Here is a 27,909-nt window from a genome sequence, read left to right as displayed (position 1 = left end):
TCCTAAATGGCCCCACAACTTCATCACATCACTAGAAGCCCCTCCAGCTGTATGGGACAGTGAATTGTAGCTCCCAATTATGTTATGAAAAACAAACTTCCCATACTTTTCCCAGATGCTTCTGGACCAACGAAGCTTCAGCTTTCTTGCATAAACCATTGAGCCCAGAAGAAGAAAAAATCTGCACTTTGCATTGAACAATCCATCATCTTCCAAGGCCCCTCTGCGTGGCCTGTTTTTAGTAAGAATAGGCAACCCTTGCTGGCCAAGAGCCACGTGTAACCTTTGGAGAAGGGGTGAGGGTTGCAAAGTGTGTGAGGCTGGATCGGGCCAAGTTTGGATGATAGTTCCTTGTCCTCTTAAATATTTCTCAGTTAAGGCTTGGGTTACTGTTTTCATGTGCTTTCTATCTCCAACTGGCAGGAAGCTGTAATCTTTGGAGCGAGGCTGCCAAAGATTGTAAAAATGATCACGGAAGGCCATGAGTGGCCTGCTTAGAGTTATAGGTTGCCAAAACCTGTGAGAGTTGAGCTATAAATGAGCACTGGGGATTAGTGAGCTAATAAATTATCTTCTACAAACCCCTAAGGACTCATCCTCATGTCAACCATTTTTCTATGCCATGTCCTCATGACATTGCCTTTGCCTTGTCCCCAAACCACAGCTGAGGTAGCTTAAAGTGGTCTTTAGCTGCTCCCTTCCCCCCCTCATCTTATTGTTTTTCCTACCACTGAATTGTGTTGGCAGCACAATCTCAAGATTAGGGTTAGGGGCCACAAATGGGGCGTGGGTTTCCTGTTTTACCAGTATAATTCCACGCACGCAGACAACCCATGAGACTGAGGAACTACTGTAGGTCTGCACACTTAAGCAGAGTGTTTTTAACCACAGCCTCCCTACTCCTCATCCCCATATTGTGAGTAGTCTGTTCTTTAAAAAAACATGTTTATAAATGTTGTGTTCAGTGCAGACTCCTGGGGGTGCATCTTATTTTGAACTGTTACAATAGTCTATTCATTTTACTTTACCAAATGCCGGGAGTAGCCTGTACTACGAGCCAGAGGGCTAACACTGCGGCTGCGTCTGTGGCTGCAGCTCCTGTTTCTGCTCCTGGAAGACCACTGAAATAAAATGCAAAGTATGAAATAGATCTTGGTTAAGCAGGGATCCTTTAGTGCAGTGTTGATCAACCATGGCTGGCTGGGGAATTCTGGGAGTTGATGTCCACCCAACCTCTTAAAGTTGTTGAGGTCGAGAAACACTGCTTTAGTGAGTAGACTTTACAGAAGACCAAGGTAGTATTGTGGAAGAAAGGACTTGTTCTGCATTAATCTACTGCAGGGTTGGCAAATCTTGACCATTTGCAGAAATGGGGACCAGTTTCCAGCAGGGGTGTCCACAGGGTATGGTCAAAACAGTCAAGATGAAGCTCCACCTGTTTTTTATGGGCCATCTTGCCTTGTTTTGACCCCACTCTCTGGACACCGGATTCCAGAAGTCCCCAGCCAGGTTGGCCATTGCTAACGACTCTGGGAATTGAACACACATCTGGAAGCTGTGAAGGTTGGGAAATACTGCTCTACCATGTTCCAGACTCCAGTCCCAATCTTAGCATGCAAATTATGTGGAATTTCTCTCAAGCAAGATGCTTTACAATTTCAGCCTCCCATTCAACATGCAGCTGAAATTCTAAACCTTATCGCCTCTACAATCCAGTTGACAAATTGTGCTTAACCATGGTTTACTGAATGTCACAATTAGCTGGATTCACACATCATACCAAAGCAGATTTACAAACCCAAATATCTGGGTCCAAACAACACACTAAGCCAAAACCAAACAAACCACATTACAGCTTAGCATAATGCCTGAACCCAGTGTATATCACAGTTCTCCAAGCTGACACCCTCCAATTGTGTTGAATTCCCAACTCCCAGGATTCCCAGCCCACATGGAATTGAGTGAGTTGTAGTTCTTCAACATCTGGAAAGAGCCAGCTTAGAGAAGATAGGTTGTGTCTTTTAAAAGAAATTCTTCCTTTGATAACTCTTTCAGAGGTGTGTTTGTATTTGTGTGTTAGACTATATATGTATGTCTCCTTGTGTGTTTCTCTGTGTGAGAGTGGTTTACATGGGATAGAGAAAATCTGCAGCTGGGAGATGACTTAATTTTATAAATGGGGTATTTTATTTTAATCAGCCATTATTAATTCAGCTAATATTCATTTGTCTTTTGCTTCTGGAATGTGTTTCTTTGGAATGTGTTTTTTAGTAAGCATGTATCTGTGTTATATAAATGTGCACGTACATACACAGATATAACTGGGGGGGGGTGAACATCTTTAGAATTGATCACAGTTGAGATTGCCAATTTTAGATTGTAAGGTAGGGAAGTTGAGCATTGCTGGGATGTTTGTGTGAGTTGTAATCTTTTTCAATCTAACTCTTCCTCCGGTAGGTATGTGACTGTCTTAAATTCCAGATTGTTTTCTTTGGGGGTAAATATGGTTATCAATAAACGAAGTTCAGTATCATAACTGTAAGACTGTACCAGTCCAAGACTGCATCAATAACCATCTGCTAGTATAATCAGCATTATATTTTATTTCTCCTCTCCCCCAACAACTTTTGTCTCTGATATAAATGAAGCATACTAAGTAAGACAGAAAAGAAGGAGCAAATGGCCCTGTTATTTAGTCTGTACTAAAGGGGGTTAGGTAAAGGTAAAGGTTTCCCTTGACATTAAGTCCAGTTGTGTCCGACTCTAGGGGGCGGTGCTCATCTCCGTTTCAAAGCCGAAGAGCCAGTGTTTGTCCGTAGACACTTCCGTGGTCATGTGGCTGGCATGACAGTCACAGAACGCCATTACCTGACCGCCGAAGCGGTACCTATTAATCTACTCACATTTGCATGTTTTCGAACTGCTAGGTTGGCAGGAGCTGGGACTAGCAATGGGAGCTCACCCCGTCATGCGGATTCGAACCGCTGACCTTCTGATCGGCAAGCTCAGCGGTTTAACCCGCAGCGCCACTGCATCCCCACGAAGGGGGTTACATGGACCAAAAATTTTACTTTGCCCATCTCTCAAAATCTGCATATGAAGACTGGGGTCCATCAAGAATAGTTCTGACTGAGAAGAATGCCAACAGAAGGAGATATCATTTTTAAGAATAATTAAAATATTGCATTCAGAGATTACATCTCTGAAAATCACCCTAAAATACAAAGCAACTCAAAAATAATTACAATATCATAAAATACATTAAAAATGACATTCGTCCCAATTTTTTTTTAAAGTATTTTTAAAAGTCAAATTAAAAATATGTGTGGACACTTTTTAAAAAAAACAGAGCTAAGGAAATCACTGCAACTGCTAAGGGCATGTGATCCATTGTTTAAGGGCAACCCCATCAAAGTTTTTTCCTTCATGTCTTTAATACAGACTTCTGTAAGGGGTGGTATAAAGAGCATAACCTGAAGATATTAATAACTGCATGGGTTCCTAAAGAGAGAAACAGCCTGTAGATGTCCAGAAATCTTAACAGTTGAATCAAACAGCTTTCCAAACCATTGGCAGCTGGTGCAGGTATTTCAATATTCTATAAAATTAGGGGTATCCACAGAGGGGGCCAAAAATGTCAAAATGGCACCCACACTTGCATGATCAAAATCCCACCCCTTTTTACATGCATTGCACATAAACAAAGACTGGGGTTTTGATCAGATGGACATGGGTGCCATCTTGACTCTTTTGACTACCCCTTTCAGAACCTCCTACTTTAATACCATTCATTGCATGTGGCACCCAATGGAGGGATCTCAGCCTCTGTTTAAAATTTTAAAAGACAGCCTACCAGAACATCTCTTCTAGTTACAGCCTCTCCCTTCACAATCACCGAATCTTCTTCCATGAGAGCTGGCCAGACATGATAGGCAACCAGTGGGGCTGTGAAATCAGAATCATAGCTGCGACGGTATCTAATCAGATGCGAAAGAAGTTTAGTTGCAACTGAGGTTGTAGTTGAAAGGACAGAAGTGTGTTTATCACCTTTGCATCTCATCTTTTCCCATGGAACACAAAACAATTATCACATTTACTCTGTGGTAAATGTTCCCTATGTGGACTAAGGAAAAGACTCAGATGGTACTTGCAATAAAATGTTGAGTCTCTCCCCAATCCTTAAAAGAAGCAGAGTATGAAACAGGAGACTTGTAAACATAGCCCACAACTCTAAAAATGAGGTGATTATTACCATCTGAAGTGAATGAGGTTGTTTTTAATGCATAGTTTATACAATGGCATCCACAAAGGGTGGGTATATCAACATCTACAAGATGGCAGGCACAGCACTGCAATCCATGCCCCACCCATTTGGTACATAGGTACAAAAGACGCAAGCCTTAGATTATTATGCCACACCCACCATCTTGCACCTTTTGATACACACACCCCTGCTGATGCTGCTGAGTTTATGAAAAGAATAAGTAGGCTTCAAGTTTCTGGGATTTAATTATTTTGTTTGTTTGTTTGCTTTTAGAGAACTTTCATATCCAACATCTGGAACCTAACAAAAAAAGCCCTCTGCTTAGAATGAAAGAGTCTTGAGTCTGGGAATTTGTTTTCAGTCTCAACACCAAACCACATTTATAGTCTAGTCATATGCAAACTCCAACCAGCAGTATCTTGGAGGGGGAGGTGTTATGTCACAAAATGATTGAGCAGCAGTAGAAATCACTCAAGAAGTTGTTAAAGTTGTTAAAAAGCAAGTCCGAAATCAGTGGACCAAAGGACCTGTTTTAATGTGTCATAGTATAGCCAAACAAATTAATATAATAATCTAAGTTAGTATCTTGCCTGCTAGGAAATGGCCTTCTGACTGCACAGTGTTGTTGAGGGATTAAAAGTTAGTGTATTTATAACCACACAGCTGTGGAATCTCAGTCAAGGAGAGGATGGCCCTAGTTACGTAGTGGATAAGCCTACGGTAACTTTTTCAGGCCAAAATTGTTATTATCTCCACCAGTATACCTGGCTGGCTGCAGGTGTATCACCTGTTAGGATCAAGACTGAGTCAGAGAGTGAAGAGGGCAGCCTGGAAAAAGCACTAAGCCAAGCCCCCCAAAAACTACTAAGCCAAGCGGAAAAAACAGAGGAAGACTTACAAGCAAAGAAAAGCCTCGAATAGGAAGAAGCGGAACAGCTGAGGAGAACAGGCAGTGAATCAGGCTCGCCACCGCCAATCAGCACTCAAGAAAGGTGGTTGTTAAGGAGAGCTGAGCAATGAGAAGCCCAATTGGCTCACAATCGGCAATGGTGTGATCTTGCGGACTATAAAAGCCGCAGGAAGATTCAGAAGGGCACTGGAGACAACCGTTCCTATCTGCAGCCTTGCGAATTCATCTCAGCACTTCCTGAACAGTTTCTGGACTCAGAAAATCCTATTGATATTGGTAAATCCAGTCTACCAGTAACGGATACCATCCAATCGCCCACTTCTTCCAGCGCATCAGACTTTAATTCAGCAATCCCTTAAAAATTACCTCAGCCGTCACGGCCATACATCTGCCTTCAAAACCTTAATTGCGATGTAATTTCAGCACTGACATATCTGAAATACTTTGGCCACATAATGAGAAGACAGGACACCCTGGAGAAGATGCTGATGCTAGGGAGAGTGGAGGGCAAAAGGAAGAGGGGCCGACCAAGGGCAAGGTGAATGGATGATATTCTAGAGGTGACGGACGCGTCCCTGGGGGAGCTGGGGGTGTTGATGACTGACAGGAAGCTCTGGCGTGGGCTGGTCCATGAAGTCACGAAGAGTCGGAAGCGACTGAACCAATAAACAACAAAATATCTGACTTCATAGTCAAAACAATTAGGAGTAAATCTCCGCTTCAGCTTCTGTATGCTTATCCAGTTCCTTCAAAATCGCCACGGTCATTACCTCACAGTTATTCATTTCAACTCTTCCTGTCATACCACAGATCAATCCCGTTTTCTAATCAGTTAACCAGATTCCTCTGCCTCTGATTCAACGTGGTTCAATCCATTCCTAGCTGCCGGTGATTGCCTTGAGTTAATGACTTCTACTAAATTGATCCAACTGATAATTCAGCACTGCACCATCAGTTGATTTGATCCTTAAACGTAATTTCCTGTTTGCTAATGATTATTTTTCTTCCTGTTGACTTTTGAGAATCAATTTATCTCAGAATTAATTACCTTAGTTTATTAATCAAATTTTGTTGTATTCCAATTTCCATATAGATCTTCAGTTTCCTAATCGTTAATTAATAAGTTTCAATTTATTTAATATTGAACTTCTATTTATTGTTGTTTGAATTTTAATAAATGTAAATTGTATTCAAATTCTGAGTCAGTCTGTGAAACAGGACATCACCTCACCTAGCTGACAGTCTCAATTGTCTTCTGCCCTTAGAGCCAAGAGATCCATCAGCCTACCTGAGAAGGACCACGGAAGGGCCCAAAGCTTAATAACGTTTTATTACCGGTTGCCTGTGTGCAAGTGTAGAGGGCAGAGGGAATGGCCCTGATGTACAGGAGGAAGAGCTGCTAACAAGGCAGCGATCAGATAAGAGGGGCTTGAGCCTGGGCCAAGACAAAAGCTTGAGAAAACATCTCAGATAAGCCCCTCTCTAGTTCACATAAAGACAAAGGGAGGGAAGGGGAAGAACCTTCAGACTTGCAAAACTATTGTATTCTATAACTACAATAAAAGTAGTCCTGACCTATGTGGCATTGGTTACTTAATCTGGTCTATCTTATAGGGCTGACAATAAGTTAAGTAGCATAACATGCCAAAATTGTGGGTTTTTTGACATTATAACCCTCCCTGAATAATATGCAGAAGTGAACACTGACTAATTCAGCATGTCTCCACTCGGGGAGGAGACCTCCTGTGTCTCTGCATCTTTTTGTCTTTTTACATTAGGAATGCAAAACATGCACACTTTGGTTTCTCTTACTTGTATTCGTTGAACAGCTCCCCATCTATGCCGAAAGAAATATCAAGGGGTGGGTCAAGAGTCTGCATGGAAAAAGCTAAGCGGCACAACTCTCGTATCAAACCACTGATCATGATAAAATCAACTCCAGCTGGGAAAGAAATCTTAGGACTGATGTTCATTACACGGATGACTTCCTGAAAGCATATAAAATATGTGTTGTTATTTCCTAGAGAAAACTAATTGCAAATTATCAAAATAATAATAATAATAATAAATGCAGTAGTAATAAATGCAGACAGGCCAACTGGAACACAAAATGAAGGAACGACCATGTTAAGATTGAATGGTTTCCAAAACTTTCTTTTTTTAAAATCACATCATCAACCTACCGGCATCCATCGCAAACCATGTGGTAATAGTTTGCATTTAATTTAAATTAAATCAGCATAATCATTTACTATGTACTATTTCACTAAAACTCTATTTTAGGGATTTGCCTAAAAATTATCTACTGCCACAATTATACAATTGAAGAGGCAGTGAAGTCAGACATAATTAGGAATAGGGATGTTTTCAGAGGTAACTGGAGGAAGGGTCAAAAAGGCAAGATGGCAGCTATGAACATGAGATTGAAGCCCTGCCCCCTTTCTAATGCATCATATGTTAAGGCTTTGTTTTACATGTGATGCATTACAAAGGGGGTAGGGTTTCAATCACTTGGCTATGGCTGCCATCTTGCCTTTTTTGACCCCCCTCCTTCAGACACTCCTGGATGTTTTCATCACATTTTTACAGTACTCAAATGAGAACATTTTGTTAGAAGGAAAGCATAATCATTGTTATTTAATCCCCAGCCTCACAGAGCCCCATAATACTAAACATCATTATGGGATCTATCATGGGCATCACTAAAATTAACCCTATTGAGACCTTGTTAAATAGTGCTTTATCACCTAAGATACAGAGATCTACTGATCCCAGAGATCTCATTGATCTAACATTTAGACCTGGTGGATTTATCGAGTTCTCATAACACCTTTGAGAATATAACTGCTGGGGAACACTTTTCCCTCAGAGGCTAAGCTGATGATCAATGTAAAGAATCTCCTAGCAGAATCTGCCAGGACTTCCTGAGAGGAAATGCTGCTGTGGGTTAGAAGGACTGGAGACTGGAGGGAGACCTTCTCAGTTGCAACCCTGTGCAGTTAGGATGGTGCCTACACCAATTGCTTAGAAAGGCAGCCAAAATGGTTCTTTTTTGTATATTTGAGGTTTAAAAGGTCATCTGACAGGGTGGTTAGTATTTTACTTAAACTCTGTAGAAGTTTTACAAAGAGTGGAACATACAATGTCTATAAGGCCTATCATATGGGGGGTACCTATATCTGATGAGTTCCAGCAAGAGCAAAATCAGTTATATGGTGCCTCCTCATGGACAGTAGTGAATATAACCACTGTTATAAAGTTTTGTTGAGGTTTTAAAGAAGTAACAGCTAAGCTAGTTAGCTGTTATTTAAGACTTGCAAAAGTAGTAGTTCTTGTTTTTAATGCTGTTGGAATTTATGTTCGTCATTCGTACGGATTGTTTTAGTTTACAAGTTGGGGTAAAACTAGATGGGGACATGATATACATTTTGTAAATAAACAATTGTGGGTTGTGGGGGGGGTTAGTGCTTTCTACTTGCTTTATTGTTTTAATATTGTATATTGCCTAGAGTCACTTGGACAATTGAAATGGCTTATAAACGGAACAAAGAAATAAATAGATATATAAAATTAGTTTGCCTTTATTTTTAAATGGTTTTATGCTTCTATTAACTGGCAAATAGAGGGAGAAAACATAGAGGCAGTTAAAGACTTTGTATTTCTAGGTGCAAAGATTACTGCAGATGCTGACTGCAGTCAGGAAATCAGAAGACGCTTAATCCTTGGGAGAAGAGCAATGACAAACCTCGATAAAATAGTTAAGAGCAGAGACATCACACTGACAACAAAGGTCCGCATAGTTAAAGCAATGGTGTTCCCCGTAGTAACATATGGCTGCGAGAGCTGGACCATAAGGAAGGCTGAGAGAAGGAAGATCGATGCTTTTGAACTGTGGTGTTGGAGGAAAATTCTGAGAGTGCCTTGGACTGCAAGAAGGTCAAACCAGTCCATCCTCCAGGAAATAAAGCCAGACTGCTCACTTGAGGGAATGATATTAAAGGCAAAACTGAAATACTTTGGCCACATCATGAGAAGACAGGACACCTTGGAGAAGATGCTGATGCTAGGGAGAGTGGAAGGCAAAAGGAAGAGGGGCTGACCAAAGGCAAAGTGGATGGATGATATTCTAGAGGTGACGGACGCATCCCTGGGGGAGCTGGGGGTGTTGGCGACCGACAGGAAGCTCTGGTGTGGGCTGGCCCATGAAGTCACGAAGAGTCGGAAGCGACTGAACGAATAAACAACAAAATGCTTCTATTGTTCCAATTGCTGGTTTTAACACTGCTCAATTTTGTATCTGCTTATTGATACAAGTCTAAACAGAGGCAAATCATAAATAATAGACATAAATATATCACATAAATCCATAGAGGACAGATAGTCCTTGCTTAACGATCACAATTGGGACCAGAATTTTGATTGCTAAGCAAAGCAGTCATTAAGCAAATCCAACCTGATTTTACATCCTTTTTTGTGATGGTCGTTAAGTGAATCACTGTGAGTGTTAAGTGGGCCCATATGGTCGTTAAGCAAATCATGTGGTTCCCCATTCATTTTGTTTGCCAGAAGCCAGCCGGGAAAGTCGAAAAAGGTGGTCACGTGACCATGGGACACTGAGACAATCATAAATGCAAACTGGTTGCCAAACACCCAAATCATGATCACATGACCACAGGGACGCTGTGGTGATTGTAAGTGTGAGGACCAGTCATAAGTCTGTTTTTTCAGCACCATCTTAAGTCTGAACCATCACTAAATGAATGGTTGTTAAACGAGGACTACCTGTAATTTCATCTAAAAAATTAGTGGGAAAGCGATTCCAATTCATCCACATTCAAGTTTCACTTACATTGACACTGGACTGAACATCATACAGATCTTCCTGACGAATGATATAGTCCATCACCATATCTTCAAGTGGTTCAGGCCCTGAGTAACTTAGGGACAGTGTCTTTCTAACACGAATTTTGAACTGTCTGAAGGCCATCTTTGCTGCACGGAAGGACTCCTGCAAACGAGAAAAGAGCAAGTTAAATTTAGATGCCCAGGCAATACTGGTTCAAACCCAAACTTCACAGGGAGACTGATATCCACAGCTGTTGCCTATACTAGGAATTGCTTTTTGAAGCGTTGAAACAAGCATAACAACATCATTTGTAACCTTGGATCAATGGTCATTGAACCCTCCAGGTTATTTGAGGGACCACCTCTCTTCAATAGTTTCTACCTGTCCCATCAGATCTGGCAGGAGAGGCATGTTGCAGGTCCAGCCCATTAGAGAGCACCATCTGGCAGGGCCCAGGAAGAGACCCTTTTCTGTCTTGGCACCCAATCTTTGGAAAATCACCCCCCCAGAGATCACAGTAGCCCCAGTCCTTGAAGACATGGTAAATGTCACCAGATATGTTGGTCGAAATGTAAGGCAGAATCCCTGAGATAGTAAGGTTGATGTTGGATTATGGATGTTAGTTTATAGTTTTATCCTGCCTCTGAATGGATGGATGGATAGATATGCTGTTGTTTGCTTGTATTTTTTAATTGGTGTTAGTCACCCAGAGTCACAATGATGAGATGAGCAGCCATACAAACTGAAATATAAACAAATAAAACCTTGAATTGAAGAAGCTGTGCCACTGTATGTTTCATAATCATATTATATGGTAAAATGCTTATCCACTTGTTAATCCATGCTATTTAAGCATCTATTAAACTGATGCGCGGCGGGGTGAGCTCCCGTTGCTCGTCCCAGCTTCTGCGCACCAAGCAGTTCGAAAACATGCAAATGTGAGTAGATTAATTGGTACCGCTTCGGCGGGAAGGTAACGGCGTTCCGTGAGTCATACTGGCCACATGACCCGGAAGTGTCTATGACAACGCCGGCTCCAAGGCTTTGAAACGGAGATGAGCACCGCCCCCTAGAGTCGGACACGACTGGACTTTACGTCAAGGGAAACCTTTACCTTTACCTTAAACTGATGCAATGATTTTTTTTAAAAAATTGATTAATAATATACAAAAACATATTCATATCTACAGAATGTTACAGATATGATTTGTGGCTGCAGAGTACCAGGTATAGATGCCATGTTTATAAATGGGGATAGAATAGAGGTAGTCTTTATTACTACAATCAATGATCCATATTAAAGTTAAATAAAATAAAATAAAATAAATGTATTTATTTATTAAATTTCTCTGCCGCCCATCTCGTTTATGACAACTCTAAATTTAGGCAATTAATAAAAGGTAAGCACAATACATTCTTGTTTTTTCAAAAACATGTAAAGGTAAATATATATCTGTGCTACAAAAATTTGGACAACTACTAGATGGCAGTAAAGATCCAGAAAATGCTCTTTCCTGTCAGCTAGTAGCCATCTTGATTCTTGCAATCCAACCCTGGTACTCCTGCTGACGTGGTATATAGTTTGTTATGAACATACAGGGCCACAACTAAGGGAGGGCGGGAAAGCATGTGCCCTGGGTGTTGCGCTGGGGGGCGGCACCAAAATGGGCACTGGGGGGGTGCCAAAATGGGCACAGAATCCATGTTTGCCCCAGGTGGCACAGACCCTAGTTGCAGGCCTGTGAATATATCCAAGCATGCATGTTGGCTGTTCTTTTCAGTTGCCAATACCAGCCATTGATTTTTTTTAAGGGTTTGTTTCAGAGATTTCACGTACCTGCTAATGACTTCTGGGCTCACTAATCAGAGGAACAAGCCATGAATCCTTTTCTATGTTTAGTAAGGGTAGAGAAAATGCAAGTTTCCTAAAGCAAACTCTAAACAAGCCAGCAGTGGCCACTTATAAGTCATCTGGGGGGGAGGCTGCATGTACAACTGATCTCATTCCTTATAAAATATCTATAATCTGTGATAAGCATTTTGTTGAACCAACATCAGCATTTCAGAGTTCAGTAATGAGACCTGTCTGCAGGGGTTCTAGCAGTGAAGTTTCTAGCGCAGTTTATGATCTGTTTACATTTATCAAGTTAATAGGCAGGGTATAAAAAAAATTGTATATCATACCACAACCGCAATATAGATTATTCTCTGCACCATTTCCAGATCATCAATATAGGTCCTCAAGAGAGTTTGAGCATCCTGGCGCTCCTGAGTATAGATGTCAGTGAAATGTTCCACAAGGCGAGCATGGCGTGAAGCATGAGAGAGTCTTCCTCGGCTAGGTGAAAAGCTTCGTATTGGAAGTGGACTAGGCGATCTACTTTGGGCAGATCTTGGAGAAGGAGATCGACTTCGTGCAAGTCTGAAACAGATTTACCAAATGGCAGGAAGGCAAGATCTTTACTGCTACAAGCACTTTGTTCCAGATAGTTCCCTTGGAAGAACTGGATTTTGGAATATAGTTTTATAGTTGCTATTGTTCTTAGGAAAACACTTGCCCTTTTTTATTATCATTGCTTATAAAGGACCTAGAGGGACGCGGTGGCGCTGCGGGTTAAACCGCTGAGCTGCTGAGCTTGCCTATCGGAAGGTCAGCGGTTCGATTCCATGTGACGGGGTGAGCTCCCGTTGCTAGTCCCAGCTCCTGCCAACCTAGCAGTTCGAAAACATGCAAATGTGAGTAGCTTAATAGGTACCACTTCGGTGGGCAGGTAACGGCGTTCCGGTTAGTCATGCCAGCCACATGACCACGGAAGTGTCTACGGACAATCGCCAGCTCTTCGGCTTTGAAATGGAGATGAGCACCGCCCCCTAGAGTCGGACACGACTAGACTTGATGTCAAGGGAAACCTTTACCTTTACCTTTATAAAGGACCAGATATGTTAAAGGTCTGGTGTTCTTCAGCCTTTATCATGATGAGATACTTTACTGCTCTTGATTCTGGTTTTCTTCAGTTTGGTACATCAAATTATTTTCTTGAATATTCCCAAATTCAAACTATTTTTTAAAAATCATTTTTCAATAGATACAATTCTTTATCTTTGGATGGAAGTTGTTTCATCTTGAATTGACAGGTTGGAGTACTGAATTACAGATCTATTGAAATGGCCTCTTTCCCCAGAAGAACAGAATATAATGAGCTTTTCAGAGCATGGGGAATTGGATAGCGATTGGCAAAATATTCAAGCCCAGAACATCTGCACATTCTTCCTTTTTCCAGAAAACATGTAACCACTTCCCCAGTACATCACAGGTAGTCAGCAAGAAGACCAAGAAATCTCTAGCTGAGCCTTTTTCAACCTTTTGACCCTGGAGGAACCCTTGAAATATTTTTCAGGCCTCGGGGAACTCCTGCACATTCAGGCTCAAATATAGGCCAGAAGTTACAAAAGTATTATATTCGTTTCACGGGTAGGCCTGTATTATAGGCATTCACCATGTTCTTAAACTAAAAATAAAGAATGAAACTTACCTCTTTAATGTCAAGTTGCCATAATTGGAAATAATTTTTAAATAAATCGTGATCTCCCAGGGAACCCCTAGTGACCTCTCATGGAACCCTAGGCTTCCACAGAACCCTGGTTGAGAAACTCTGCTCTAGTGAATGTAGAAATAAGTCTGCTTAAAGAAGACACCGTGAGAAGCTTGCCTTTTGGCTGTCAGAAGCTGCAAAAACTTCAGGGGTCCTTACCTGCTTTGAAGACGAGAGTTCTGAAACCTAAGGATAGCAATATCATCCTTTAGCATTTGAAGCTGATTCTCGTAGTCACTCAGCCGCTCTAGATTTTGCAAAGTGCTATCTTCTTTTGCACGAGAAGCCTTTAGGCTTAACCACAAAAAATAAATCAGATAAAATGAAATAACAGAAATTAATTCCCTGCTTCCAGTGTCATATTAACATCTACACAAAACGTTAAAAAGTCGTAAGCAGGAAGAAGAACTCAAGAGTTCCCACTACACAAGGGACAATTATCCTCACAATTTAAGATAAACCTTAGCATTTTTGTTTTTATTGCTTAGCCAGTTGAAAGCCATGTGGAAATTTCTGGATTTCATTACTAACCTGTAAGGTCACAAATAAACATTGAGGCATATCATGTTGTATCATCACTAGGAGTATAAGAAAACTTCTAGGGTTTCAATCTGCTTCAATTCCAAAAGCGCTAGGAGAAAGCAGCTGGTCTTGTCAACTCAAAGGTTACCACCACTGTCAGTACCAAGGCCTTCCCACCCCTACTTTCCCTTCACTCTGCCCAAGTTTGCTCATTTGTCCAAGTGTGTGTGCCCTGCTTTCTTCCTGGTTTTACCTTGCTGCCCATTCCCCTTTAAACAGGCCTTACCTTCCGATCCACTAATCAGGGTTCCCACTCCCTTTACACAAGTGCAGGGGGCCTCTATCCCTCTCTTATCAATCATGTACAGTAAGTAGGAGTTTCCCCACTGACTTTAAATGTCATGGTATGCTTTACACGCCATAGGATGGGAACGTATGTGTAGAGTGTTGCCAGAGGCTGAACTGAAGGCCCCACGGTTCACCTGGTGGAACTGTACATTTTAGAGCTCATTTCAAGTGCATGACAATAGTGGCCTCAGAGGTTATTATTTTACAACTGGCTGTTATTAAGCTAAGCTGGTGCTTGCTAACCGTCATTCTGTAGCATCAACGCTCAAAACATTTAGGTTGCAATCTTAAATAAGCTTAACTAGAGAGTAAGTCAGAATGAGCACAGTGGGAATAAGCATAAGATTCTGGATAAGTTTACATTGTTAATTATCAACATTAGGCATTTTAAAAAATGTAATTCCATTGTTTAATTGCACTGCCCTGCAAACAAGCTTGTCTTCCCCCACATCTATTTTGCTGATTTTTCTCTACCCACAGGAAGCCAAAGAAAGAAGGAAAGCAAAAGGCAACAGTGATAGGGGGAGATATGCCCAATTAAATGCAAAATTCCAGAGGTTAGCCAGAAGAGATAAGGAATTATTTTTAAACAAGCAATGCGTGGAAGTGGAAGAAGACAATAGAATAGGAAGGACAAGAGACCTCTTCCAGAAAATTAGAAACATCAGAGGTAAATTCCAAGGCAAAAATGGGTATGATCAAAAACAAAGATGGCAAGGACCTAACAGAAGAAGAAGAGATCAAGAAAAGGTGGCAAGAATATATGGAAGACCTGTATAGGAAGGATAACAATATTGGGGATAGCTTTGACGGTGTGGTCAGTGAGCTAGAGCCAGACATCCTGAAGAGTGAGGTTGAGTGGGCCTTAAGAAGCATTGCTAATAACAAGGCAGCAGGAGACAACGGCATCCCAGCTGAACTGTTCAAAATCTTGCAAGATGATGCTGTCAAGGTAATGCATGCTATATGCCAGCAAATTTGGAAAACACAAGAATGGCCATCAGATTGGAAAAAATCAACTTATATCCCCATACCAAAAAAGGGAAACACTAAAGAATGTTCAAACTATCGAACAGTGGCACTCATTTCACATGCCAATAAGGTAATGCTCAAGATCCTGCAAGGTAGACTTCAGCAATTCATGGAGCAAGAATTGCCAGATGTACAAGCTGGGTTTAGAAAAGGCAGAGGAACTAGGGACCAAATTGCCAATATCCAATGGATAATGGAAAAAGCCAGGGAGTTTCAGAAAAACATCTATTTCTGTTTTATTGACTATTCTGAAGCCTTTGACTGTGTGGACCATAACAAATTGTGGCAAGTTCTTAGTGGTATGGGGATACCAAGTCATCTTGTCTGCCTCCTGAAGAATCGGTATAATGACCAAGTAGCAACAGTAAGAACAGACCACGGAACAACAGACTGGTTTAAGATTGGGAAAGGAGTACAGCAGGGCTGTATACTCTCACCCTACCTATTCAACTTGTACGCAGAACACATCATGCGACATGCTGGGCTTGAGGAATCCAAGGCTGGAGTTAAAATCGCTGGAAGAAACATTAACAATCTCAGATATGCAGATGATACCACTTTGATGGCTGAAAGTGAAGAGGAACTGAGGAGCCTTATGATGAAAGTGCAAAAGCTGGTTTGCAGCTAAACCTCAAAAAAACCAAGATTATGGCAACCAGCTTGATTGATAACTGGCAAATAGAGGGAGAAAATGTAGAAGCAGTGAAAGACTTTGTATTTCTAGGTGCGAAGATTACTGCAGATGCTGACTGCAGTCAGGAAATCAGAAGACGCTTAATCCTTGGGAGAAGAGCAATGACAAACCTCGATAAAATAGTTAAGAGCAGAGACATCACACTGACAACAAAGGCCCGCATAGTTAAAGCAATGGTGTTCCCCGTAGTAACATATGGCTGCGAGAGCTGGACCATAAGGAAGGCTGAGAGAAGGAAGATCGATGCTTTTGAACTGTGGTGTTAGAGGAAAATTCTGAGAGTGCCTTGGACTGCAAGAAGATCAAACCAGTCCATACTCCAGGAAATAAAGCCCGACTGCTCACTTGAGGGAATGGTATTAAAGGCAAAAATGAAATACTTTGGCCACATCATGAGAAGACAGGACACCCTGGAGAAGATGCTGATGCTAGGGAGAGTGGAGGGCAAAAGGAAGAGGGGCCGACCAAGGGCAAGATGGATGGATGATATTCTAGAGGTGACGGACTCGTCCCTGGGGGAGCTGGGGGTGTTGGCGACCGACAGGAAGCTCTGGCGTGGGCTGGTCCATGAAGTCACGAAGAGTCGGAAGCGACTAAACGAATAAACAACAACAACAACTGGTGACATCTTCATAAAAATTAGTAGAGAAACCTCCATTAGTTTCAACTGAGAATTGCAACTGATTTTTAAAAGTACCAACAGAAATTACTATGGATAATTTCAACAAACCAGAACAATACAAAGAATTTCTGATGTCACCTTTGCAGCATACTGATTTGGCTAGCAATATCTGGTTATAAATTCTTTCATTATCAGAACTGACTAAAAAATAGGAATTGCAGAGCAAATACAATTCTTTTTAACCATTGGTAGGAAATACATAGCAATCTCTCTCAAAGGAGTATCTTGATATCTAGGTAACTTACTCATAAATTAAGTTGTAGGCTAAGATGCAGAACAGGAGGTAGCAACATTATTCTGGGTGGCAAATCACCAAGCAAACTGAACAATTCCAGCAGAATGATTCATTGATATAATAGTGCTTGGGACTTAGCAAAAAAATACAAAATTAAAACTTTAAAAATTCCTAACCTCAGATGTACTTGTTTATGTGTTAAATGTATAACTTGCCTTTTAATCAGGAACTCAATGCAGTATACATTTTTCCCCATAATAAAATCTCTGTGAGTTGGGTTGGGCTGAAAGTATCCAGGGAACTTCCCTGGCTGTGTGGGGGACTTAATCTCCCCAGTGCCAGTCCAGCACCTTAACCACTGTGCCACACTCGCTCTGTGCTGAAATGGTTCAAATGTGGTCAAATTGCAATGTCAGATACCATCAAAAGCATCCAAAAATTCATGCTGTTTTGAAGAACTATAAGCCCTGTAAAAAGGGAGGCCTAAAAGCCAATGTTGATCATTTCAATTGCATGACTTTATTCAGGTAATATTCATACTGTAGCTGAGAAATGATAACTCTATCTGTAGTATAGCCTTTATCTTATAATCCAAGCTTGGCATTGGCATTTCCAATTGTAAATTATATGTATGGTGTCCATGTTTCACATACCTTTACTTTTTAAAAATATGTGTTGCTTTCTGTTATGATATGTCCACCAACTTTTATTCATATCTGCAGCTTTCACTCTTGAAATTACAAAGAGGGCCTTTGAAGTTGTTGTGATGTTGCAGATTATGCTATATTTCTTCAAGCTCAGTCGTTAGAGAAAAAAATTAAGCCACCTCATTATCTGGAGAAAAGTTAGGCTATCTCACGCCCATGTGATGTTTTAAACTTCAACCCTCATCAGCCTCAGCCAGCATGGCCAATGGTAAAGTACTGTGGGACTTGTAGTCCACATGTGGAGAAGATCAGCTTTCTTATCACTGGAGCAGAGCAGCTGAATTACAAAAATCATGCCATACGTTTGTCAGGAAAACAATGTTTAGAAATACAACACAAAAGCATCCAATTATTAGGCATATTAGAAATAGAATAAGTAAGTAGATATTAACCATTTGAAGAACATTAATGACAATCACTTGAATGAATTGCATTTAATGTAAATGCCAAAGTAGAAAACAATTAACAAAGCATTCTATTTTTTTTTAAAGGCAGAATTAGTCTAGCCATTTATGCTCTACAAAAAAACAACCCCTACAATTATGCCTTTATCTCAAACTGTGCAGAAACACTTTAGGAATAAGACTGAGTGAGATGAGATGAGATGAGACGGCCTTGCAATTTTCTCTGTTTAGTCAGAGGAGTGTAAATGTAAGGAATATGCCTAAGTATTTTTGGCCAAGTAAGTACATATGGTAGCCTAGGGTAGAAACCAAATAAAACAATGTTGGACTTACTTAAAGGCCATAGAGCACACAAAACTTGTTTGCCCTGGTTTCTTTTAATCAGTCTGAGATTTGCAAGTTTGCTTTGAGAATTCATAGCTGAGATTGAGTGTATGCAGCCATGGCACCTTAGTTGGTTTAAAATTGTAATATGTTGTTCCCTTTGTTTCATTCAAGAAGTAAGGCATCATATGTTTCTTTTTACATACTGTATATTCAAAAACAGGTACTTGTAAGAAGATTTATCCGCATCTGTCCAAAAGCAACTCAGGTCAATAAATTATGAACATTACAAAATGGAGAATCTAAAACTAATTTTGATAAATAGGTAATAGTCATAAATAGCCCTGCAAAATAGGGTTTTTTTTTTCCTTACTCTGCTTTTAGCTGAACAATTTCATCTTCTGCTGCCAAAAGAGTAGTGGCTGATTTCATCTTTGTGTCTTCAAGAGCCAACTGGGCTTCTGTAAGACTGCAAGAGAATTCAATACCCAAAGATATACCTTTAAATGTAAAAGACACTACTTCTTCTAGTTTGTTCAATGAGACAGGACACAGTATCCTGAAAAACTGCAATCCTGATTAACCTCTTTGGAAGATGTGAGCTTGGAACAGGCTGATTTAATCTAATCTACCTTAATGATAAGGTAAAGTACCTTATCAAAATCACATCAACTAGCACAGCAGGAGTAGCCTTCAACCAACCCCAGATCCTCTACTTTCTGGGGAACTGTCATAATATAATATAACAATCACTTTTACCTTAAGTGATAGTTTCTTAAGTACATGCAAGCAAAATATATGAATAGCACAAGCATGTATAACTTAAATCGCAATTTAGAAGGCCACAAATATATAACAAAAGCTCAATCTTTTACAGAACACCTCTCATATATTTTCTTTGCAGAAGCTAACATTTGTAGTGAGTGCTATTTGCATATATTTTGGAGGTTGTAATTGGATCACAGCTTCAAAAATCAACTTATGTATCTGCCCATCCATTGGTCAATCTAGGCTAGTGCTGCTTACTCTGACCTGAAGCAGCTTTTCCAAATACCATGCAAATGATGCCCAGTGCTTGCTTCCCAGAAGCTTTTAAATGGAAATTCTAAGGGCTGTTCCACTAAACTATGGATTCTTCCTAAACTGTTAAGCCTGATTGACACTTTGGCCATCAGCATCTCACAACATTGCCAATGCATTCCAGTGCTCTGATATAACAACAAACAGCTTCCTTCATATGATTACTGAATCCTTCCCAATTGTCAGTTTAGTAGGCAAATTAGAGATAAATAATGGATGTCCTCTGTCATACACAGACTGTATTAAAAACAAAAACAAATGCAGCATTGAGATAGCTCATTGCTGTTGTGTTCTCTGCAATTATGAGAATGCACTTAAAAAAACTTAGGGATAATAGTGTTGGGAGGTATTCTATGAAGCCCCCTTGCTAGAGGAAAGATGCCTTCACTGAAACAAGAGGGAACAGTCCCTTCTCCTGCAGCTTCCTTTTCTCACATGTCTTCAAAATACATTTTGGAGAGTTAATCTCCAGATCAGATGGTAGGGATGAGGTGGCTGCAGAAGAGATAACAGGTGGGTTTAGTGGCAATGCGGAAGACCATTGTATTTCAAGGAATTTAAGTGACATGTTTTGATTTCTCCTTCATACTAAGAAAATTATAGAAGTTTAGAGTTCATTCTGAGCTATGTTTAACCTGCATGTTTTTCACTGTTGTTTGAAAAGGTGGGGAGAAGAGAAAACCCCAAGATTGTTTATGGTAGCACTAGCTTATCTGCATAGCTTCCCAGCCTATTGAATTATGTCATAAACAGGTGTTCCAGATCCTGGGAATTATCTAGTCAAGGTCGGATCCTGCAGTCTCAGTACCATGCAAACAGGGTCATGAGATTTTAGGGCCAGACTTTAATAAAGACTTTAAGATTGCCTCTTGAGTTGGAAGCTTGGCCACAGACGGGGTGCTGTGTGCAGAATTGGCTTGGGAAGCTTCTGCACAGACTTAGGGCTCAGTACTCTGGAAATGGAGCTGCCCTGGGGTATCTCTGCTGTTGTTATTAAGGGGCTCCTGACAGCTGATGGGAGATTGGGTATCATTTTGCTTGATCTGTTATGCTTTTCATGTTATGTTTTCTTGTATTTCTGTTTAATCTGCCTAAACTGCATTTCTGTTTAAATATGTTTGCTTATGTTAATAAGAAAGCTTAAAATTGCTTTACTCCTGGTGTGCTTATTGTCTCTGGATCTAAAAGAACCAATTGTCTGGGCCACTGATCACTGCCTGGACACTTGGCAGAACAGTGGGAAAGGACCATTGCATGAATAAAAGGTCTCTTTCATGATACTGGATTTCATCTCAAGGCACTTAATTAATTTTTCGTTAAATGCATATCAAGAAAAGCCAGATCATCAAAGTAATTCCAGTATTGACATTTCTTTGATTGCTTTTGTGCCTGTCATAATCAAAGAGATTTGGCAGTTTATTATACATGTGTCAATAGATCTAAACTGAAAAACAATTCATTGTATTTATTCAAAAGGAAGACAACCCTAAGTTTAAGATGAGGGAAGACTGTACAGAAAAAAAATCTATCTCCATTACTATATGTTCAATTAATCTGAGAGAACCTTCTCATTTTAAACATAATTTATCTGAGGGAAAAAAGCACTTTCTGTCAGGTAAAGAGCCAGTTTGGTCTAGCGGTTAAGGTGCGGGGCTAGAAACCAGGAGTCTGTTCTAGTCCCACCTTAGGCATGAAAGCAGCTGGGTAAGTTTTGTCTAGTCACTCTCTTTCAGCCCAACTCACCTCACAGGGTTGTTGTTGTGGGGAAAATAGGAGGAGGAAGGAGTATTAGGTACATTCACTGCCTTGAGTTATTTATAAAAATAATAAAGGCGGGATTAAAAATAAATAAAGACAGTATATCGTAAATACTACTAAAGTGATGCTTTTACAAACTTCCTGGTCGTAAAAATGAATAAGTAAATAAAGAAGGATCATTTTCAGCATTATGAAATAAGCAGAGCCTGCACAATGGTTATACTGATTTGTTGGTGGTAGTTTTGTTTTTTACTTCAGCTGCTGATAGTGTGTATGTTGTTTTTGTAGTTATGTGTTTTAGGACGTTTTTAACTGTTGTTAGGCACCCAGAGTTATGTATCGGTAGCCATACAAATTTAATAAATAAATAAATATATAAGCAAGCTAATTATATATGGCTTAGAAAAACTTCTATTTTCAGGGGGAACATGGATCAGGTTGTACTGGTTTCCACAAACTATCTATAAATGGGCAGATAATGATATCTAGGGGAGGACAAAATAGCTATGATGGTGGTTGCAGCAGTGTAACTGAAGGGGCAAGATTCAGTCAGGCTGCCATGACAACCATCTTTACTTTTTTCACATACACACACACACACACACACGATACCACTCCAGGCAGATGCCCTGAATGGGTCTACAACTTATGAACATTTCATATTTATTCACCTATCTGCCCCACCACTCAGCCATACATTCAGGAACACTGAGAAGGAAGACTAAGTTAAACTTCCCTCCGTCAATAATCTTTAGCAAGATCACTGTTTCTCCTTCAAACCCCCAAACCCCAACAATCTTCAGCAAATTCAAATGTTCTTGACAGCAGCAAAATGGCATTCTTGCTAAGGGTGGTTGAAAGAGAAGAGGAGATGAAAGCTATTTTAAGGAACCTACTTTCTTAACAGGGAATGAGTGATCTGATATTTATTCATGAATAAAGAAAATGCTCAGAATCATCCCATCTGCTCTCCAAATCGCCGTCTTGCAGCCAGAGAATTGCAAATAGAGTTCGCGACAATCCAGTAAGAGACGACGGGAGGTGGGGACATAACCATTTCCAACCCATGCTGTAGCCTTAAAGGAACATTAGGTCCATTTCTAAATCACCCAATTTATATATTTATTTTAAGTTTTCGTACCCTAAGAGAGGCTTTCTACAGCAAGAAGTGGACTCTCTTGGTGCTTATCGTTATTTCTGGATTAAATGTTTAAAATCTTTTCCAAAAACGTTGCCAAGAGAATTGTAGGGACTTGTCCAGACAGTCACCAGAAACCAAGAATGACTTAAAGGCACCCCCACCCACCTGCAAAAAAACTTACCTTCCACTGCCAATGTAATAGTTACTGTATGCTAAGCGTACAGTATTGTAAACACCTTGCACTGTACAATATAATATACAATCTACCCATGCCTTATGTCAAGTAGCCTTTTCTCATCTGGTGCTCTCCAGACTGACAGGAATGACAATCCCCAGAATTCCCAACTATTGGCCATGCTGGCTGGAAATCCTGCCTATTATGTCCCATCATACCTGGAAGACCTTTGCTTATAAACATGCTGCAAAGTTATTTGTATACGACAGGATTTAATATTTTCAACTGATCAAAGAAGGATCAAAAAAATTGTCCTACTCTTGTTGCAGCATACTGAGCTGTAACCGGGTGGCATTCAATTCTTTTTCCAGCTGTTGAACTTCATGGTTCCGGGTACTGCTTATTTCCCTCAGCAGTCTGTCTTTCTCAAGAGATTCCTGCAAGCAGAGATACAGAGTCTAAAAATTATAAATAGAAGAGTGTTTGTTTGGCATGTTAATATATCGCAGAAATATTGCAAGAAATGCTACTGATATCTTAATTTTAAGTAGCTTAACATGGCGGGGGGAGGGGGGGCAAAGATGATCAAGTGAAGATACTTGTGTCATGAGGTTGCAATACAACTCCCTGCCTTTCATCCTGGCATTTCAAACCTTGAAACAAACACATCTAAGGGGTAGGGTTGGCACTGCAACATCACACAGCATACATTTCCCAATTTTTACCCAATTTCAGCTTGGGACAAATATCCCTGTATTTCAATTTCAGTTAAAATAGTAATTATATGCAGAAAGAGGGCAGCCAGATCCCTGGGAGAGGAACCTAACTGTATGTCAATGTCTGTATCATCGAAAAAGGATTTTGCTTTTGTTGCAATACAAATAGCATGCTTAGATCACATCATATGCTCCCCCCCGCCCCACATAGCTTTTTCCTGGCAGAAAGGTCCTTCAAGAGGTATGAAGAAGGTGAGCAGCACCGTTTAGTAGCAAAGATACTTCAGTAGTTGCTTTAATTTTCCAGATGAAGATGTTTAACATTCTGGACCTTTCTATGAAAGATGCAGCTTCCATATCACAATGTCCTCCAGATGTACAACTCTTAAGATTTCCCAGTCAGCACAGCAGTCAGGCTGGAAAACACTGCATTCAGATTGTCCAGAGCATTTCAGCTAATTATTGTATCTGAGGTTGTATGCACCTCCTTCATTAAGAACATACGTTTGGTTTGTCATCATTATTATTCCCAATGACAAGAATACCCAAGTACTACGCAGTATGCAAGAATTGTATTTCGTTCCATCTCTCCAGCTATCTCAGCATTAACTGACAGGAATCCCCAGGGATCTGGAGGAGAAATCCAGCAAGAACTGAGACAGAGAGTTTTGGGAAATGATCATACAGAACAGTATAAATCAGTGTTTTTCAAACTTGGCAACTTTAAGATGTTCCTGGGGAATTCTGGGAGTTGAAGTCCACCCGTCTTAAAGTTGCCAAGTTTGAAAAACACTGATATAAATTGTTGTCTCCTTTCCTGCTGAAGGTTTAAAAATGTATTTTACATTCTCTTCCACCCCACTTTTTTTAATTAATAAAGTTTTATTTTACTTATCCCTTATAAATTGGTCTATTTTCAAAAGGCAAAAGGAAGAGATGATTCCCCTAGCTGCACTACAGGGACAGGAGGTGGCCCTATAAAATGCTTTCCTTTTTATCTTTATTTTTCCCTTTTTTAACTTGCCAGAAAAGCAACAAAGTTGTGGGAGCTGTATCCCTCTTACACACTTGGGATGGGGGAGAACACCCCAGGAATAAAGGTAGTTACACTAGTAACTACCAAGCTTCTGCACCAGTGTTTCCAGCCCTGACAGTTTCCAGGAATGTGGATTTCAAATCTGAGAATTCCATAGCCAACACAGCTGCTGATGAGAATCCTGGGATTTGAAGGAGGTAGAACTAGGATGTACAGAAGGCTTCTGGAAGAGAAGGTGTAAGACCTTTCACACTACTACATGCTCAGCCATGCCACATTCACTTGAGCAAACTCCTCTGTCGTTTGAAATCCTCTTTCTTCATCATGTAGTTTACCTGGATGTGCACAGAAGCCTTGGAAACATGCCTATTTGTCAAATCCATTTTCCCAACTATACTATTGCTTTCCCCATTAAAATATTCTACATAAATATAAAACCACAAATACAAACTTAGGGACTCTTCCATAAAACAGCCATGAATAGATTAGATTAACCTATACTTCTAGAAGAACTTTATGTAAAATGTTCACTGACCAAGCAAAATGGCAAAAAGGCTTACAAACTGACTTTTGAATTACAAAATCTTTGATAGAATGAAGATCCGCTATAAAATTGTGTTTTCAACAGGAAGTTCTCCGGAGAAATTTGTGTGTGGTCTTTGCAATCAATTTCAAATTCTCCATTTGAAGTCTGAACAGCCGGGTCCATTTTCAAGGAGTGATGATAAAGATACAATATCTGAATCAAAATCATGCAAACTTTTTTTTATACCAGGAAATATATTTTTAAAAATTAAAACTACCTGTAAGACAGAAGAACATGTGTCCAAGGTCCTTCCAGAAGTGGGGCTAGAAAAACAAGTACCCAACCATGGGAGGAGACGAGATTTTATTATTTCCATACCTGTATAATTGCCACCTGAGTCAACAAATAAAAGGGATGAAAAAGATATTTGACAAAATGCTTTAAATGATTGGGTATGAACCAATTTCAACAATACATGCATACACACAAAAACATGCCACACATATAGAGCATGGGACTAGCCAGTGGGTCAATAAATGTCTGGGAGCCAGTAGGAACAGACTGAACCTGGTAGGGTGTGGTGACTTACGACTAAAACTTACCAGTCTCCAACCAAATATTGGTGCGCTTGTTGACATCAGATGCATCCTTCCCATTAAGGACATCAACAGTTTCAGTAAAAATGGTATGTTAAATCTTACACTATTCATATTTTAAATATTGCCTATTTTATGAAGTCATTATTATTATTATTATCTAGTATTGTTATTATTCATAGTACTATTAGTTACAGTAGTATTTAATAAATTATTTTCATTATTATTGAGGGTCGATGAACAATCTGAAACTTCATGAAGGGGTCATTGAGCTGAAGAATTTGGGGACCCCTGCTATAGAACAATCTCACCTTCTTGACAAGCTTGATTGAGAATCGAAAACAGTTGTCCCTGAATCATGGCACTCAGTTCCATGATTTCACAGCATAAAGTCAAATTTTGATCATATGAGTTAATCTGAAAATCAGGTAAATGTTCTTGATTAATCCTGTTTTATCCATATTATTCCTTCACCAGTCATTCTTACCAATAGAACAAATCTGAGTCAGAAATATAGTTTTATATCATACGTCCCTCCTGCTGAGCAGGAATGACAGGAATTATATTGTAATACATCTGAGGAAAGGTAGCCTAAACCTTTTCTTACTTTTGGCCATACTGATCATGGGAAAGATTTGCTTGTTTATTGAAAGATCACCTTGCACATGGGAACTGAGTAAATATGTAATATTAAACATAATAAAGCAAGGATTGAGATGTGAGCTGTACATTCACAGCAGAGAAAAAAAACAGTCTACATTCACACTGACTTAATAAATAACCAACTTCATTAGCAAAGAAAACTATTTTCAGTTTACAGTATATTATTTTCAGTTACTCCATATGCTTATATACTATACATAAAAAAGAACAACTTTTTTGCCCCCAGCACATTTGGAATTGTGAGAGCATGTGGTGGACACACTGACAAAATGGGTGCCTTGTGAGACTTCCTCATTCCACAAAATGAATAACTTTGTGGATTTCAAACGCTTTATTGCAAATAAATATGATGCAAAGTTCATGTTTTTTCTTCCCATTTTTAAATTTTTTTTATTTTTTAAACAATCAAATGGGACAGGAAAACTGGTGGGAATCAGGTGAACTGTCACATATGTAGATTCTTAGATCAAACATCTAATCAGGAATAATGTTTTGCATCCACAGAAACACTTCCATGAAACTGGGAAAAATGTATGATCTATACCAGTGTTTCTCAACCTCAGCAACTTTAAGATGTGTGGACTTCAATTCCCAGAATTCCCCAGCCAGCATAGCTGGGGAATTCTGGGAGTTGAAGTCCACACATCTTAAAGTTGTTGAGGTTGAGAAACACTGATCTACACAATCTACCACTGGAACATGGTTTCGTGAAGTAGAATGTTAGGCTTCATTCAGACATGACTGCAGCATCAAATGATGACCAGTATTTGTGAATGAGCCATGGCAGATAAAGCTCCACAAAGAGAATTCTGGGATATCACTTCACAGTGCAATGATTTTCAATTCAACCTGTCCATACATTGAGCTGTCAGACCTCAGATGCAATTGGGTAGGGCTGGACAAATCTTTAATTTCCTATTATCTCCAGCTCATCTTAGTACATTCAAAGAAAATGTATGCAAAACTCATCTCAAAAAAATAAACTGATAGGTCCCAAAACCATTCCTGTCCTAAAGATGCAAAATACAGATCCAAAAGCCTGAAATGGTCCTGATATTCATCAACAAAACATTAAAACGCTGCCAAGAGGAAAGAATGAGTATGTCCTAGTAGAGCAACACAGCTTGTAGTGGGCTCTTATACAGCTATTCTCTGCAGTTGACCTGAGGACAAATATAAGCCTCACACTGCAGTTATTAAGATGTGGATTGTATTAAATTGTAATCCAAACTGCAGAGGTAGCTAAACCACTTGCTGTTTACTTCCAATGGTAGACATCATCCTCAGCCATGGATAGCTGCTGTATCTCAGTCCAATCTGCCTCAGGAGACTGTTGCAGGAACAAAAAGAGAGCTGACTGCCGAGCACTCTGGTCTGAGCACCTTGGAGGAACAGCAGAATAAAAATCTAAGAACTAAAAAGATTTTACAGGATGTCATTCTGACCATGTGACATCAAATACTAAGGAGGAGTAGCTTGCCTGTGAGACTGTAAACTAAGGGTGTAAATGTAAAAGCTGCTCCAAACTGAGCTCAGCTTCTGCCTCCTGGTGACTTCAGGGACACTCTAGACTCCACACAGTCTAGTTGTCAATAGTACCGAAGAGATTTTCCACTGGTCTCATTGGGAGGTTTTTCAACTTCCCAGTCTAGCCTAT

The 27,909-nt window shown here is 40.0% G+C and overlaps 1 protein-coding gene across 1 annotated transcript in view; it reads right to left on the bottom strand.

The window, feature by feature from the left end:
- Positions 1 to 27,909, bottom strand: part of SPATA18 (spermatogenesis associated 18) — a 31,274-nt gene that overhangs the window by 2,587 nt on the left and 778 nt on the right. The window contains exons 2-10 of the mRNA XM_063310482.1: positions 25,901 to 26,006; positions 25,271 to 25,386; positions 23,034 to 23,152; positions 13,773 to 13,907; positions 12,205 to 12,442; positions 10,024 to 10,182; positions 6,987 to 7,162; positions 3,854 to 3,977; positions 1,029 to 1,121 (exon numbers count right to left, since the gene is read on the bottom strand). Of these exons, the coding sequence (XP_063166552.1) occupies positions 1,029 to 1,121; positions 3,854 to 3,977; positions 6,987 to 7,162; positions 10,024 to 10,182; positions 12,205 to 12,442; positions 13,773 to 13,907; positions 23,034 to 23,152; positions 25,271 to 25,386; positions 25,901 to 26,006 (1,266 nt within the window). The remainder of the gene's footprint in view (positions 1 to 1,028; positions 1,122 to 3,853; positions 3,978 to 6,986; positions 7,163 to 10,023; positions 10,183 to 12,204; positions 12,443 to 13,772; positions 13,908 to 23,033; positions 23,153 to 25,270; positions 25,387 to 25,900; positions 26,007 to 27,909) is intronic.

This window comes from Candoia aspera, chromosome 8, assembly GCF_035149785.1.
Source record: "Candoia aspera isolate rCanAsp1 chromosome 8, rCanAsp1.hap2, whole genome shotgun sequence".
Classification (NCBI taxonomy): Eukaryota; Metazoa; Chordata; class Lepidosauria; order Squamata; family Boidae; genus Candoia; species Candoia aspera.
The sequence above is the reverse complement of the archived record's forward strand: the minus strand, read 5'-3'. Positions and strand labels throughout refer to the sequence as shown.